General features: G+C 40.5%; 1 protein-coding gene across 1 annotated transcript; it reads right to left on the bottom strand.

Annotated features, from left to right (window-relative positions):
* LOC117646367 lies at positions 1–13,674 on the bottom strand. The gene is made up of 7 exons (XM_034387246.1): positions 13,597–13,674; positions 13,280–13,345; positions 10,910–11,176; positions 8,722–8,904; positions 4,629–4,865; positions 2,778–2,936; positions 1–1,115 (listed from the first exon to the last, which is right to left on the bottom strand). The coding sequence occupies exons 1-7, from the start codon at positions 13,657–13,659 to the stop codon at positions 744–746; spliced, it is 1,347 nt and encodes a 448-aa protein (XP_034243137.1). The 5' UTR covers positions 13,660–13,674; the 3' UTR covers positions 1–743.
* Between the last annotated feature and the right edge of the window lie 619 nt (positions 13,675–14,293).

The following is a 14,293-nucleotide window of genomic DNA, read 5'->3' as shown; positions in this document are numbered from 1 at the left end:
TAAATTTCTAAATTTCTGTAGGTTTTATTTCAAAAATGACTAAATTCTTTGGTGTTTTGACCAAAATATCTGAGATAGTATAGACACCCACCTCTTTTAAACCTCGAATACGATATTTCACATAGGTCGAAGTAACAAACTAGTCTATGAAACATTTGCAACAACTAAAATGATCCTGGATGGCTTGTAACCGGAGTATAATGATAAATGAGATCAGTGCCAGATGTTACAGTAATTACCCTGATTAACAAAAACGACACAGTCGAATATAAAGGAATCAGGCAAACAGAAATGTTCAAGAAAACAAAACGAAGACAAAATCACAGCCGTAGCACACCATGTGCAATTTAAAAGTGATGTGACTACTTTAACTTGGAAACAACTAAAAAATTAACTTGAAAAACAGTTTCACAACAAATTGATGTCAGTTCTACACATACAGTCAAAGCAAAAATCAGTTGCCGTATCAAAGGTGGCACCCAACATTTCACTGTCATCCCTTGAATGCGAACTACTGGAAATCTGAGCTTACCGTAAAGCTCTAGTAACATCACAAATGCCATGTAATTAGTGCGATGCCTAAATACAGCATGGATGTTGTATACGTGCGTTAAATAAAGAAATATAGCGTTAACTACACAGCCATTCTCGCTGAGCCAAGTTACTGAAGTTCAGACAAAATTTCGATGCGGGAACTTGTTTTAAACGACGCATTTGTCACTGGTGGTCATGGAAGCATAAAATTAATCATCGTCCCCTTCCTCGTCAGACGAGTAGTAACTGGACGCGTCGCGGCTGCTGGCTTCATAGAACGCGTCCACCATATCGTCGTAGTCGTTCTCATAGTCGTCCTCCGTGTCATCAGTGCAGTGGCAATGGCTCTTCTCCACTCGCGCCTTGACAACAGCGGTGTCCGGCAGTGCGGCCCGGAGTCTGGCCTCGTTCGCTTCGACGCGAGACTCCCGCGTGGCAGAGCCGCAGAGCACCACCAGCTCCACGGACTGCAGCCCCCCGCCGTGCTTCCGCAGGCCGGCCGCCAGCTCGTCCAGGCCCGTGCCCTCGCCGTCGTCTGTGTGAGCGCTGGAGTCCACGTCGAACGGGCACGGCAGCAGCAGCTGCAACAGAATGCAAACCATCAAGTTGCTGCCAAATAAAGTCTCAGTTTGTTACGAACTGCATTCAAAAATACCTTCAAAGCATTTGCTTCATAAATTCGAAGAAAATAAAGGCATCGTAGAATTTAATCGTATTACGCACAAATGCTTCGTATTATGAAGGATTTTGCTTCATGATATAAAGCATTTCTTCGTTGATTTTACACAATGCCTTCATTTTCTTTGTATTACGAAGCGATTCTTCGTTGAGTTTTGACTGTGAGGGCCACTCCGCACCCAAAAGTGTACTAAACATCACTTTATAATACAAAGAAAGCCAACGCATTGGCGTTGGAAAATTAACGAAGGAATAATTCGTAACGGTACGAAGCAAAATCCTTCGCAATAGGGAGGATTTCTCCACAATACGAAACAGTTCCACGTCTTCATATGACGCCTATCCGTCTTCGTATGACGCGCCTCTCCGAGCGTAGTTGCCGAATGAATCTCGTGCAACGTTTTGATCTCTGTTATTTTTACGGGTTTGAATGATTTAAAAAGGATATCACGTGCAGGAAGTTGCGCGAAGATCAAAGGTGGCGGAGCGCATGAAGTTTTTGGGCGGGAGCTCCGGACAGCGAGCTGTGCATATATGGACAGGGCCTTTCGTTCTTGTTGCACCATTACACTCTAAGGTGGCCCCACAATGGCCGTGGGCGGACCCGGCTTCAGGGCTTCAGGGGGCACTTCTCTTTCGGAGAATGTATTTATTTCGACGAAAATTGTGACAACATGGCGAATTTGTAGCGAATTTATGGGATAGGGGCGAAACCAGACGTTACAGAGCCCTGATCCGACGGCTGACGCCTGAAGCCTGAGGCCTAAAGCCCGTGTTCCGGGGCCATTGTGGGGCCACCTTCACTCTCATTCCTAGAACGTGACATCACGTTGAAACGAATGAGACAAAAAGTCACGTTCGTCTGAGCATTGTGTCACATTCGTATGAATGTCAACAAGCTCATTTAGGGCTGACAATGCACTGAGAATGAAAGAGTCACCACCATCGCCCTTTATTTGGGTAACGCACGCACCGTTGCCCAAATTTGGGTGACGAGCCCGCGGTGACCAAATTTTGGGCAGTCATAAAATCGTCGCCCAAATTTGGTTAACGTCGTCAGCGACGCCGTGAGGTCCCCGATGACGTTCTTCCGGGGCCACCATGATGACCCAATGGGGCGTTGAGGCCTCCGGTCATCGTGGTGGCCCCGGAAGGACGTCATCGGGAACCTCACGGCGTCGCCGACGGCGTTACCCAAATTTGGGCGACCAAACGCCTGTTACCAAATTTCGGGTGATGAATTTTTCGTCACCAAAATTTGGGTAACGAAGTTGCATTACCCATTTAAAGGGTGATGGTGGTGACCAATTCATTCTCAGTGTGCTCAAACGAACGTGACACTTTGTCACATTCGCACTGAAAATCCAATTGTGGGACAGGCATGCACTAGATAACGTGGGACAAACTGTCCCACGCTTGTCCCACGTTATGTATTTTAGTGCATTCCTGTCCCACACTTGGATTTTCAGTGCGTTTGAACGTGATGTCACGTTCTTGGGATAAGAGTGTAAGTGAAGTTTCGCCACTCGTACAAGAATGACAGGGAATCGGACTGACGACCAAACCTTGAGATGCTCCAGGTGGGTGAGCTCCTTGGGCAGTTGACGATAAATTCGCCTCGTGTGATTTTTGTAGGCACTCATCAGATTCATCTTGAACGGTCCCGCAGGTAGTTTCAGAGTAAGAGATCTAAGTTCGCGGCACGCCGCAATGCTGGCGACAACCTGCAACAAAGAGGCGTCGTGTAACAGGGAACAGAAGCCGTGACACAAGATACTACAGACAAAAATTAGCGGAGCGCTTTTTGTTATTTCCTAAGTCTTTTGAGTTAGAAAGTCGAAATTAGGTGCAAGGGTGCCTGCACTACGAATTCGTAGCATTTTACGCGTATGCTTCATTTTCAATGCAAAGCCAGTGGTAAGTTTGCTTACCACAAAATTCGCAAGCTGATTAGAATTCCAAAAATGAGCAAGCTTGGCACGGAAATGCTCCCCCAGCTTCACAAAATTTGGCAAGCTTATGAAGATTTCAGGTCAAAGCTTGGCTAATTTTGGCATTCAAACCAGCTTGCGAAATTTGCGGCAAGCTAACTTACCACTGGCTTTGCAGTGTCCAACGAAGCTTTACACAAAAACACCACACATAAATTTTCTATGACGTTAAGGGGAGGTTCTGGTGAAAATGCTATTTTCTCCTAAATAGGTCCCACTGTGAAAATTTGTTAAAAATTTGATGTCTTATCAAGTATTTATTAAAATTTTTCATTGGGGAGGCACATTCTATGCCCTGAATCCAGTCGCAGAGCCTTTTTCTCTCATTTAGGCTATAACTTTAAAAATCTTCTTGCGCATACTATTTTGTCGTAAAAGGTTGGCTTAGACATTTTTCACTTCTTCGATTCATTTTTTAAAAATGCCGGCATGCCCATCTCAAAATGTCAATTGCATTTTTATTCGCAAGCTTTCTAACCAAGCATTTCACTAAAATTGATCAAAAATGTACCAAATAGACAAATTTTAGGGACTTTTCAGCTTAAAAAGCTAATAATTAATAATATAATGGAAGTTTCGAGCTATGCATGCCGGAATCTTTTGAAAATGAGTCGAAGAACTGAAAAATGTCAAGGTCAACCTTTTACGACAAAATAGTATGCGCAAGGAGATTTTTTAAGATACAGCCAAAATAGGCTCAAAAAGACTCTTCGACTGGGTTTACAGCCTGGCATGTGCCTTCAAAAGTCAAATTTTAGTCTCCCCAATGAAAAATTTTATATTCCGAACAAATTATGACTGTAGGATCCATTTGGAAAATGGCAAGATTTTCACCAGAACCTCCCCTTAAATGAGCCTATTCGAGAGGGTGCGCACTAACGCGTAATAGTCTGCGTGATAGCATAAATTCTCCCAATTTTATCCGTTTCGGGGTTGTTTTAACCTGTTTTTAGCCAAATCCCGATAATTTAGAGGCGAGGCGGGGTGTACTCTCAAAACCTGAGACTCGACTATTGCGCTACGCCTAAAAATAGTTGGGATTTAGGTGAAAACACTCCAAAACACCCCAAACATGGGTAAAATTAGAGAACATCGCAGACAGAGTGATCAGTGACCCGACTGATACGCTTCAAGGCGTACACTGGTAACCAACGAATGTGAATTTTGTCACGTTCGTTTGAATATGATGTCACATTCGTTTGAAATGTTGATCAACATTCAAACGAATGTGACACCCTTCTTAAACGGCCGAGTCACGTTCAAACAAATGTGACGTCATATTCAAACGTACGTGACAAAATTAACACTCCAACGGACGTCACATTCGTTGGCTACCAGTGTAATAGGCGTAAGTCGAGTCACAGGCTTTGATGGTGCATGCATACCCCCTCGTAGTGATTTTCTTGTCCTAACGTAAGTGCATACCTTGCCGTCCATTGGTTCGATCTCGTGAAGCTCGAGGGAGCGCAGACTGGTTCGGTGCGCTCGCAGCAGGTTGAGCACTGTCTTAGCCCAGCAGTCACGAGGTTCCCCCTCGACACACAGCTTCTCCAGGGTGCCCTGAACTGGCACTGGAACCGGCGGACGTTTAGGGTACCTGTCCAAGGCGAAGTTCATATCGCCCATCCTCAGTTCACGCAACCGCGGCATGGCGACGATAATCTGCAACGAGAGGGCCGCAGTGAAGGAGAAGGGGTCTAAGACACATGCTATGCAGGACCACAACATTAGCTCTTGAGTTATTGATTTGAAGAAAGTCTGACAAAATTCCTGAACTGCAGGTTTCTTGAAATTATGTTAGAATACCTGAAACCTTGCAGGGACGCTTGATTTTTTACAACAGCCTGCCCCTTAACACAACAACTTGGGCGTTGTCAGGTTCACAAGACGTTACGTTACTTCCAACAACTATGCATGTTCAAAAAGTGCACTACATAATTATGAGAATGCACAACTTCGTTTTCATTCTGCACTTGCTGAATGATGTTGCCCGTAAAGGAGGCGCCACTTAGTGCCCTAAAACCTGGTGCAGGCGACAAAGGCGCCAAGTTCCAACGCATATAAAATTTGAAGTGCAGTTCTTAAGGATAACGTGAAGTGAAACTAGCATGTCCGAGAAATATTTGTCACAGAAAGATCATTTTGCGGTAAAAATTCAACCACTATTAACTGAATTTATTCCCAAAGTTTGGGGCCGCAACTCTTATTAGTTTCTGAGTTAGGGAGGTTTACGTTAACTTTTAGTCCTTTCTCACGAATTCTCATCACAACAAAGGATAAGCTACCCAGTCTGCAGATTCTGGCACTTTTATCCATTTTTGCTAAGAAAAAAGATAGCTTTGGCACATTTGAAGATATCAGTCGAACAGACGCTGTATAAGCTATTTTATCAGGCCTTTTTTATTTTTCTTCAAATTTGAGAGATTTTGACCCATTTTAGTCTTGCTTTTAGTTTTTGAGGAAAACTAAGGCAGGAATTCAAAAAAGGGCAACGATATATTTTTCCTATTCAAAAAAAGATAATATTGCCAGAGTCTGAAGACTGGGAAGCTAATCGTTTGTCGTGACGAGAATTTGGGAGAAGGAGAAATGACTAAAAGTATACCTCCATAACTTAGAAACTAATAGGAGTTGGGGCCCCGGTGTTAGTGTGAGTTTATGTAATAGAAAGGAACTTTAACCCCTAAATTGAGACATCTGACACAAGTATTCAAAAATGTCAAATAGCCACTTTTTTCATTTAACAATAACCTTCAGAGCGGAGCCTAGTGAAATTGGCATGAAGGCTTTAAAATATCCCAAAAAGTTGAAACTTTGTTGAATTAGGTCAAGTGTGGTGAGTACCCAAAACATAATTCAACCCAAAATGTTAGGTGAAGAGAAGTCCCACTTTACTAGTATGTTCTAGAATGTTAGCCAATAAATAAAATCTTCCTAAATCTTTAATTAAGGGGAGGTTCTGGTGAAAATGCTATTTTCTCCTAAATAGGTCCCACTGTGAAAATTTGTTAAAAATTTGATGTCTTATCAAGTATTTATTAAAATTTTTCATTGGGGAGGCACATTCTATGCCCTGAATCCAGTCGCAGAGCCTTTTTCTCCCATTTAGGCTATAACTTTAAAAATCTTCTTGCGCATACTATTTTGTCGTAAAAGGTTGGCTTAGACATTTTTCACTTCTTCGATTCATTTTTAAAAAATGCCGGCATGCCCATCCCAAAATGTCAATTGCATTTTTATTCGCAAGTTTTCTAACCAAGCATTTCACTAAAATTGATCAAAAATGTACAAAATAGACAAATTTTAGGGACTTTTCAGCTAAAAAAGCTTACAGTTAATAATATAATGGAAGTTTTGAGCTATGCATGCCGGAATCTTTTGAAAATGAGTCGAAGAAGTGAAAAATGTCAAGGTCAACCTTTTACGACAGAATAGTATGCGCAAGGAGATTTTTTAAGATACAGCCAAAATAGGCTCAAAAAGACTCTTCGACTGGGTTTACAGCCTGGCATGTGCCTTCAAAAGTCAAATTTTAGTCCCCCCAAATGACTGTAGGATCCATTTGGAAAATGGCAAGATTTTCACCAGAACCTCCCCTTAAAAGGGAAAGTTTTGCAAATTTTTTTGAGTTATTCTTAAGGGGGCAATACACTGAAAATGGCCAAAAACTGACTTGTGCGATTGCTTCCAAACGCGTTGTTGAGTGTTGTTCAATCTTTTTATGTGTCAAGACCTTACAAAATGAAGCATTTTAAGCCCAGAATGGCGTCGATCGGACGTCAGGGAGCGGAGCAGCGCCCAATCCAATTTTCGTCAAAAATCGAACTGGCGGGCGTCGCTCAGTCCGCAAAAATGAAGATATCTCGACCCCGTTTGCGCCAAAATGTCGGTAATTAAAGCAGCTATAGCGCAAACTAGGATTATGAACATCGAACAATCAAAAGTACAAAATTTTATGAAAGAACCTGTTTTGATCATTTTTGCAAAATCCTCAAAAACTGTTTTTGGATGAAATTTTGTACTTTCGGTTGCTCGATGTTCATAATCCTAGTTTGCGCTATAGCCGCTTCAATTACCTACATTTTGGCGCAAACGGGGTCGAGATATCTTCATTTTTGCGGACTGAGGGACGCCCGCCAGTTCGACTTTAGACGAAAATTTGATTGGGCGCTGCTCCGCTCCCTGACGTCCGATCGATGCCATTCTGGGCTTAAAATGCTTCTTTTTGTAAGGTATTGACACATGAAAAGTTTGAACAACGCTGAACAACGCGTTTGGAAGCAATCACACAACTCAGTTTTTGGCCATTTTCAGTGTATTGCCCCCTTGAGATGTATACAATAGATTGATACATTGAGGCAGTTTCGAAATTCAATTCCTGTTCTGATATAGATATTTTAAACTTTCAGTCATTTTAAAATGTGAAGGTTTTGCCTTTTTCCGAACTTTTATGTGTCTGTAATCAAAAGTGAGACTGTTATTACGAAATCTTCAATAAAATTTGTCAAGTCATCTTGCTTGGATTGGATTCTTTGATGACTTGTTAACAAGTTTGCTTGCAAGCAACTCCTGTTTGTCTGAACTAGGAACGACTAGGAACCCAGGAAGACTTTCTACGACAAAAATATATGTCGACTAAATATGGCAGTGAAGTGAAGCGTTTTAGCTAATGACACAAATGAGATTTTAGTTGATGCTTTTCAAATGGTCAAGAGTTGAGCCACTCAAATGTTGAAACCCCTGAATGTGAAAACTTTTATGCACATTTTAAACTTAAGGGGAGGTTCTGGTGAAAATGCTATTTTCTTCTAAATGAGTCCCACTATGAAAATTAGTTAAAAATTTGATGTCTTACCAAGTAATTATTAAAATTTTTCATTAGGAAGGCACATTTTATGCCCTGAACCCTGTCGAAGAGTCTTTTTGAGCCTATTTTGGCTGTATCTTAAAAAATCTCCTTGCGCATACTATTTTGTCGTAAAAGCTTGGCCTTGACATTTTTCACTTCTTCGATTCATTTTTGAAAGATGCCGGCATGCACAACTCAAAATGTAAATTACATTTTTATTCGCAAGCTTTCTAGCCAAGCATTTCACTATAATTGGTCAAAAATGTACAAAATAGTCAAATTTTAGGGACTTTTCAGCTTAAAAAGCTTACCATTAATACTGTAATGGACATTTTCAATTGTGCATGCCGGCATCTTTTAAAAATGAATCGAAGAAGTGAGAAATGGAAAGGTCAACCTTTTACGACAAAATAGTTTGCGCAAGGAGATTTTTTAAGATGCAGCCAAAATAGGCTCAAAAAGACTCTTCGACTGGGTTTAGAGCCTGGGATGTGCTTTCAAAAATCTAATTTTAGTGTCCTCATAGAAAGATTTTATATTCCGAACAAATTATGACAGTGGGATCCATTTGGAAAATGGCAAGATTTTCACCAGAACCTCCCCTTAAAACATTAAAATCTCCGTTATTGTCAATTTTGGCTATTTTTTTATTTTTATGAATGTTAATACCTGAAGCACTCTCTCTCGGGTCGCTGAAACAAGGGAGTGTTCTTCCACGTAGCACAGGACGGACAGACCGCGCAACGATTGCGACACCCGTTGCAGGATTCGCACCAGTGTGGCGGCGTTGGCACCTTTCTCTTCTTGGCCGGCGGCACCGCCACCACTCGGCAAGCAGGTCAGACGCTGGATCTGAAGAGTCCAAAGAAAACGGCGGAGATCAATAGCCTGAAATCGTGACTTACACGACTCAAAACCGTACAAACTAGGACTTGCGAAGAAAAGTAGCTTGACATAAAAAAGTGTTTTGAGCATACACAAGCTTTCAAAGAAAATACTTCATAATTGACTAACGACGTCTTCGCATGACAAAATAAAAAGTTTGAAACTTACACATGCTCTAAATACTTCGTTAAGTTTTAATCACCTGCTCTGAAACCACAAAGAAAATGACTGCATGTTACGAAAAGATGCTGCGTATTTAGGAGGATTTTAGAATTTTCCTATTTTCGTTCAATGGAGCATTTCTCGGTAGATTTTACAATGCCTTCGTTTTCTTCGTGACGCAATGCTCCTTAGACTTTTTACTATGTACAGAGGAATAGCGTACGGAAACGCAGAAGTACGGAACGTCCACACCTGCTCTACAAACTCATGTAAACCGGTATGGTAATTAAGTACGGACTACGGACGGCTCAAGCAAATTGTTGACCTGACTTGTTCCATGCTTTTTTTCTCCCAATGGATGCACGCCTGCTTCAAGCCCACAGTAGTAGATGCGCATTTATTCAGCTGTAGCCATGCAGCTGGAGATGACAAAGTCATGCAGAAAATTGAGTGATAGGCTAAGTACAGAGAAAAACGGCTAAAAAGCATCGCTTATTGTAATACGAGAAAATGAGGGCCCTGGAAAATCTAAACAGTAAAAACTCACCGAAGAAAATGAGGGCACTGTCAAATCTACGTACAGTTCTTCTTCGTAAAACGAAGCATTTCTTCTACGAAGCAATCCTACAATGCTTTCATTCCCTTCGTATATACAAAGCAGATGCTTCGTAAACCGGTCAAACAAATGCATAAACACAACGTCCTTAATTAAAGGCGTAAATAGTCTTTCCCGATTCACGTTCGCCCAGGCGCAAACCGTTACGGCATGCGTGGAAGTCATACCGATTCACGCCCTTGCCAAGGGCATTACACGCACTGAGAAAACCTTACCAACTATTTTAGGCCTTACTGAGAAAAGCAGCTTGTTATAACAAAGTATTTTGAGCATACTTAAGGGGGCTCATACATGTTAAAAGCACTTTTCTAAAAAAAAAAATTTGATGTAGACGGATTAAGATTTTACAATTTCTGTGTTAAAATCCTTTTAGATAATTGAGTAAGCTTCATTTTGGCTCAAGGGAAAGTGACTTTGGACATTTTTTAGAGATTTAGTCGAAACGTTTAAAATTTTGCTTCTCGTAAGATTTTGTTCGCATACTTGCTCAGATCTGTGGGGAAAAAATCAGGGAGACTCATCCCCAGTAGTGTCATAGAATTGACTACAATGGGCTTTATATCTGCAATTGTTTTCAAGAAAAAAAATAAAAACAATTTTTTAAACAATTTTTTAAACAATTTTTTTAACAAAAAATTGTTTTTATTTTTTTTCTTGAAAACAATTGCAGATATAAAGCCCATTGTAGTCAATTCTATGACACTACTGGGGATGAGTCTCCCTGATTTTTTCCCCACAGATCTGAGCAAGTATGCGAACAAAATCTTACGAGAAGCAAAATTTTAAACGTTTCGACTAAATCTCTAAAAAATGTCCAAAGTCACTTTCCCTTGAGCCAAAATGAAGCTTACTCAATTATCTAAAAGGATTTTAACACAGAAATTGTAAAATCTTAATCCCTCTACATCAAAATTTTTTTTTAGGAAAGTGCTTTTAACATGTATGAGCCCCCATAAGCTTACAAAGAAAATACCTTGTAATTTACGAACTATTACTTCGTATAACGAAGCAAATTATTTGTACTAAGTACTATGCTAAAAATACTTCGTAAGGTTTTTAACGTGCGATTTACACCGTTCCAGGGGGTGAAAATCGTTTATGGCCTGCAAGCGCATAGTTTTCATGGCTTTGTTTCACCAGTGTAGACTTTTTTGAGAGCCCAAAATTGTGCAGAGACATTTGCTGCGTACTCACCGCGGCGTTTCCGGCCAGCAGCGCGTCGAGGTGCCGCGGCTTGAGGTCTGCCACCACCAGCTCCAGGTCGGCGATGGCGGGCGCGAAGCGCAGCAATCCCGGATGGTCGCCGGGGAACCGCAGCCGCACCGCGTCCCACAAGGCCGGGTCCTTGACCGCGAGGCGCCAGGCCCGCGACATGGTGGACAGCGCCAGCAGGTCCCTGGGGGCCAGCAGCTGCACCAACATCCGCACCAGCTCCACCGGCAGCACTGTCAGAGGATCCATCTGAAAAAACAAGAGAAGCAAAGTTAGCAACATTGAAAATTCTGAAAATTTTATGACAAACTCGTGAATGATATATTCATCACTTGGAAATAACAACAGTCTCACGACAAATTGATGAGATTTTCATCCCAGCTCCATACTTTTTGCATGGGCATGGCAATTATGTCATCAACTAGTTTAATGATATCGTTGTAAGGAAAATCAGTGAACCTCTGGAAACGGTCAGTGATAAGAGAAGTGGAAATGGTGTCTACAAGTTTTGCATATGGCACTCGAAATGCAACAGAAGATAATCTAATTCAAACCGATAATTGTGAGGGATCAGTTGACCAAACTCCAAAAAAGCTAGCTAATTTCTGCTAAATACTAAGAAAATTCCTGTGTGACAAACCCCCATTCAAGAGTATCAAAAACCTTTTAAAGATACAGGAGAGTAAAATTATATAACTTTAAAATTTTAAATTTATATTTTTTCAGCAAGAGGTACATGAAAGGTGAAAACCAGCAACAAAAATACTAACAAACTGACTTATAAACAATATGGGAAACGCTCAAGTTACAAGCAGTTTTAATTTTTGAGAGCTAAACCAAAAAAAAACAAACTTTTTATGACCAATTGTAATTTGTCAGACATTTAATCTGCTGCGTTTAAGTTGTTTAAAGTAGATTAAAGTAGGTATTCATTGGAGCTAACAGAATGCATATTGATGTACTTTACGCTTAGAAACTCAAGCGTTCCAGTTGGGGCTACGTTAACTCACTTTGGCAGCATTTTAAGCAAACCGCTTCATGGATTGATCTGAATTTTGAATGCGTTATCCTACTATATTATTCAAAGGACCACAAGGGCAAAGATATGAAATAGGTGACCTTGGGTAAGACAACTTAAAAAACAAGAAAGAGAATTAAAACTAAAAAGGTGGTGATTATTTTTGGTGTTAAGTGACCACGGCAGTGGGAGTTTCTGTTTTGCACAAACAAGCACAAATGTTTATGTCACAAACTCTGCCATGAGCAGATACACTCTCATTCTAGGAACGTGATGTCACGTTCCTGGAATGAGAGTGTATAATAGGTAACTTTCACTACCAATGCACCATACTGAACAATGTCAAGAGGGCAAAGATGCTGTATTAAGTTTTCTAGTAACTTACTTCATTCAAATTAACTATCAAGTGATTCACCCTGCTGCACTTCTAGAATTACCTCAGCCAACTTTTTAAGGTAAACATTTCTGCCTAATACTTCATTGTACCAAACAAGTAAAAAGTAAACTACTTTGCCCTTTAGAGCCAGTTCTGCTTTGCAGTTCGTGCTTTTAGCCAAAGCTTCTGAAAGATTCAAAGCTCTTGAAAACTACAATGGAAAGCAAACAATGCTGGTAGAAAGAATCATAATGTGATCCAGAGTACACAGTGACCTACAACTGTTAGCAAAAAATACTACTGGCAGCACAACTTCCAACTGCAGAATTGCTTTATTTTGAAGCTTGTTTCAAGTTTTACAAAAGCTAACACCCAAATTACATTGTTAAAAAACAGAAACCTTCGTGAATAAGATCTCATTACTCATGGGATGTCCTGTGGTGCACATCATTTGAGAAATATGATAAAGAAGCAATGCCCCTCAACCTTGCCAGAAATAATAAGTTGGAGCGGTAAGAACTATTTTATTTTGAAGATGATCAACACGACTTGAGGACTACTTTTACATACCAGAGATAGTTCACATTGAGGTTTCCATTTTTACAAACTTAAAGTATTATTCTACGAAAAAATTTCTTTTAAATTGAAGAGGCTATTTCTTTGCAAAGAGCAGTCACCGAGCAAGAACATTTTGCACTAAGAAAACACAAAGTTTTGATCACACAAGTGACCCTGGAACTTAAGCAATTTTCAGCCCTCAGCAGTTTCAAAATGATAAATGAATAACTTTCCGAATGTAAGAAATTTTTCTGAGAATGTCAAGATTTCCTCGCAGTTTGCTGCTCTCCATGTTTTCAGAATCTAGATTGGCTTCTAACTTAGGTAGGATAATGCAAGATACTGAAGTAAATAACTTAGCTTTCATTGAAAAACAGTTACATGACCACATTGTGTTTACCTTATCGGAACAAACCCGGGTTGTATTTATCTTGGGCTTGAACCATAACATTGACACAATTGAAACCTGCGTTTGCCATAAGTTCCCGTCAAAGAAACCAAAGCCAAGATTCACGTTAACACTGGATTGTTTAAGTGGTGTTCACTTAAGTGAATCCAATAACATCATGACCCATAATTTATTGGAGGATGGCAAAATTGTAATAATGGAGTGATAACGATTCACAAAACGATAATTAATATTGAATTGATGCTAACAAAAAGTTATGGAAGTGTTATTTCCACACTGCACAACACTTTCCAAGTCTGATACCACACATTGGCTTTGGAGTTGTTGCTCTCTGTCACTAAGACATAAGAATTAGCACGCTCTAAGAGCATCAAAAGTTGAGAGATAAATTTGTGAGTTGAAATGAGAGATGAGTCAAACAGAGTTAATTCGAAGCCATAAAGTTGAAGCAGACTCACTATTTTTTAATTTCTTTGGGAGAAATTAAGAGGAGGACTCTGTGAGACAAAATTTTGAATCGCGAAGCCCACAGCTACTTTAACCAACGAGCTATTCGTACTTTGGGATCTATTTAAATGAATGTGAATCGGCTCATGGCTGAGCTACTTGCCGTTAGAGGAAACAGATCTATCAAGATTCTTATTTGTAAGGAGAACATCACTAAGACGGACAGATGCACACCCTCTGCACGTTAGCAACATACCTTTCCAAATGCAATCTAACGCGGCAATGTCTTCCTTTGACGCAGATCCTGAACGGGAGGCGAAGGGAGACTTTAATCTATCAGTAAGTTTCGGTGATGGCTGGTTTCTGTATCGTTTTCCGTTAAATCCACAACAAAGCACTAAAGCACTTCACTGACAATGTTCTGCTACACGCGCCATCTTCCTGCAAACAAAAACAACTCTCGGGTATGAAAATTTCATGTGTGAGAAGTTTATAAGGCAGATTGACGGCCCCCAAAAAGAACAAAAAACACGACAAATTCTTCAATTTTCTATTCCA

This window comes from Thrips palmi, unplaced genomic scaffold (assembly GCF_012932325.1).
Source record: "Thrips palmi isolate BJ-2018 unplaced genomic scaffold, TpBJ-2018v1 HiC_scaffold_19, whole genome shotgun sequence".
Classification (NCBI taxonomy): domain Eukaryota; kingdom Metazoa; phylum Arthropoda; class Insecta; order Thysanoptera; family Thripidae; genus Thrips; species Thrips palmi.
The sequence above is the reverse complement of the archived record's forward strand: the minus strand, read 5'-3'. Positions and strand labels throughout refer to the sequence as shown.

What these genes read in the sequence shown, in the direction of transcription:
- LOC117646367 (XM_034387246.1), bottom strand. Translation starts at nt 13,659, where the DNA reads ATGCTCTTAGAGCGTGCTAATTCTTATGTCTTAGTGACAGAGAGCAAC. An exon ending in CCCGAGAGAGAGTGCTTCAG is followed by an intron (nt 4,866 to 8,721) that starts GTATTAACATTC and finishes CTCTCGTTGCAG; the next exon opens with ATTATCGTCGCCATGCCGCG. An exon ending in CCCACCTGGAGCATCTCAAG is followed by an intron (nt 1,116 to 2,777) that starts GTTTGGTCGTCA and finishes ATTCTGTTGCAG; the next exon opens with CTGCTGCTGCCGTGCCCGTT.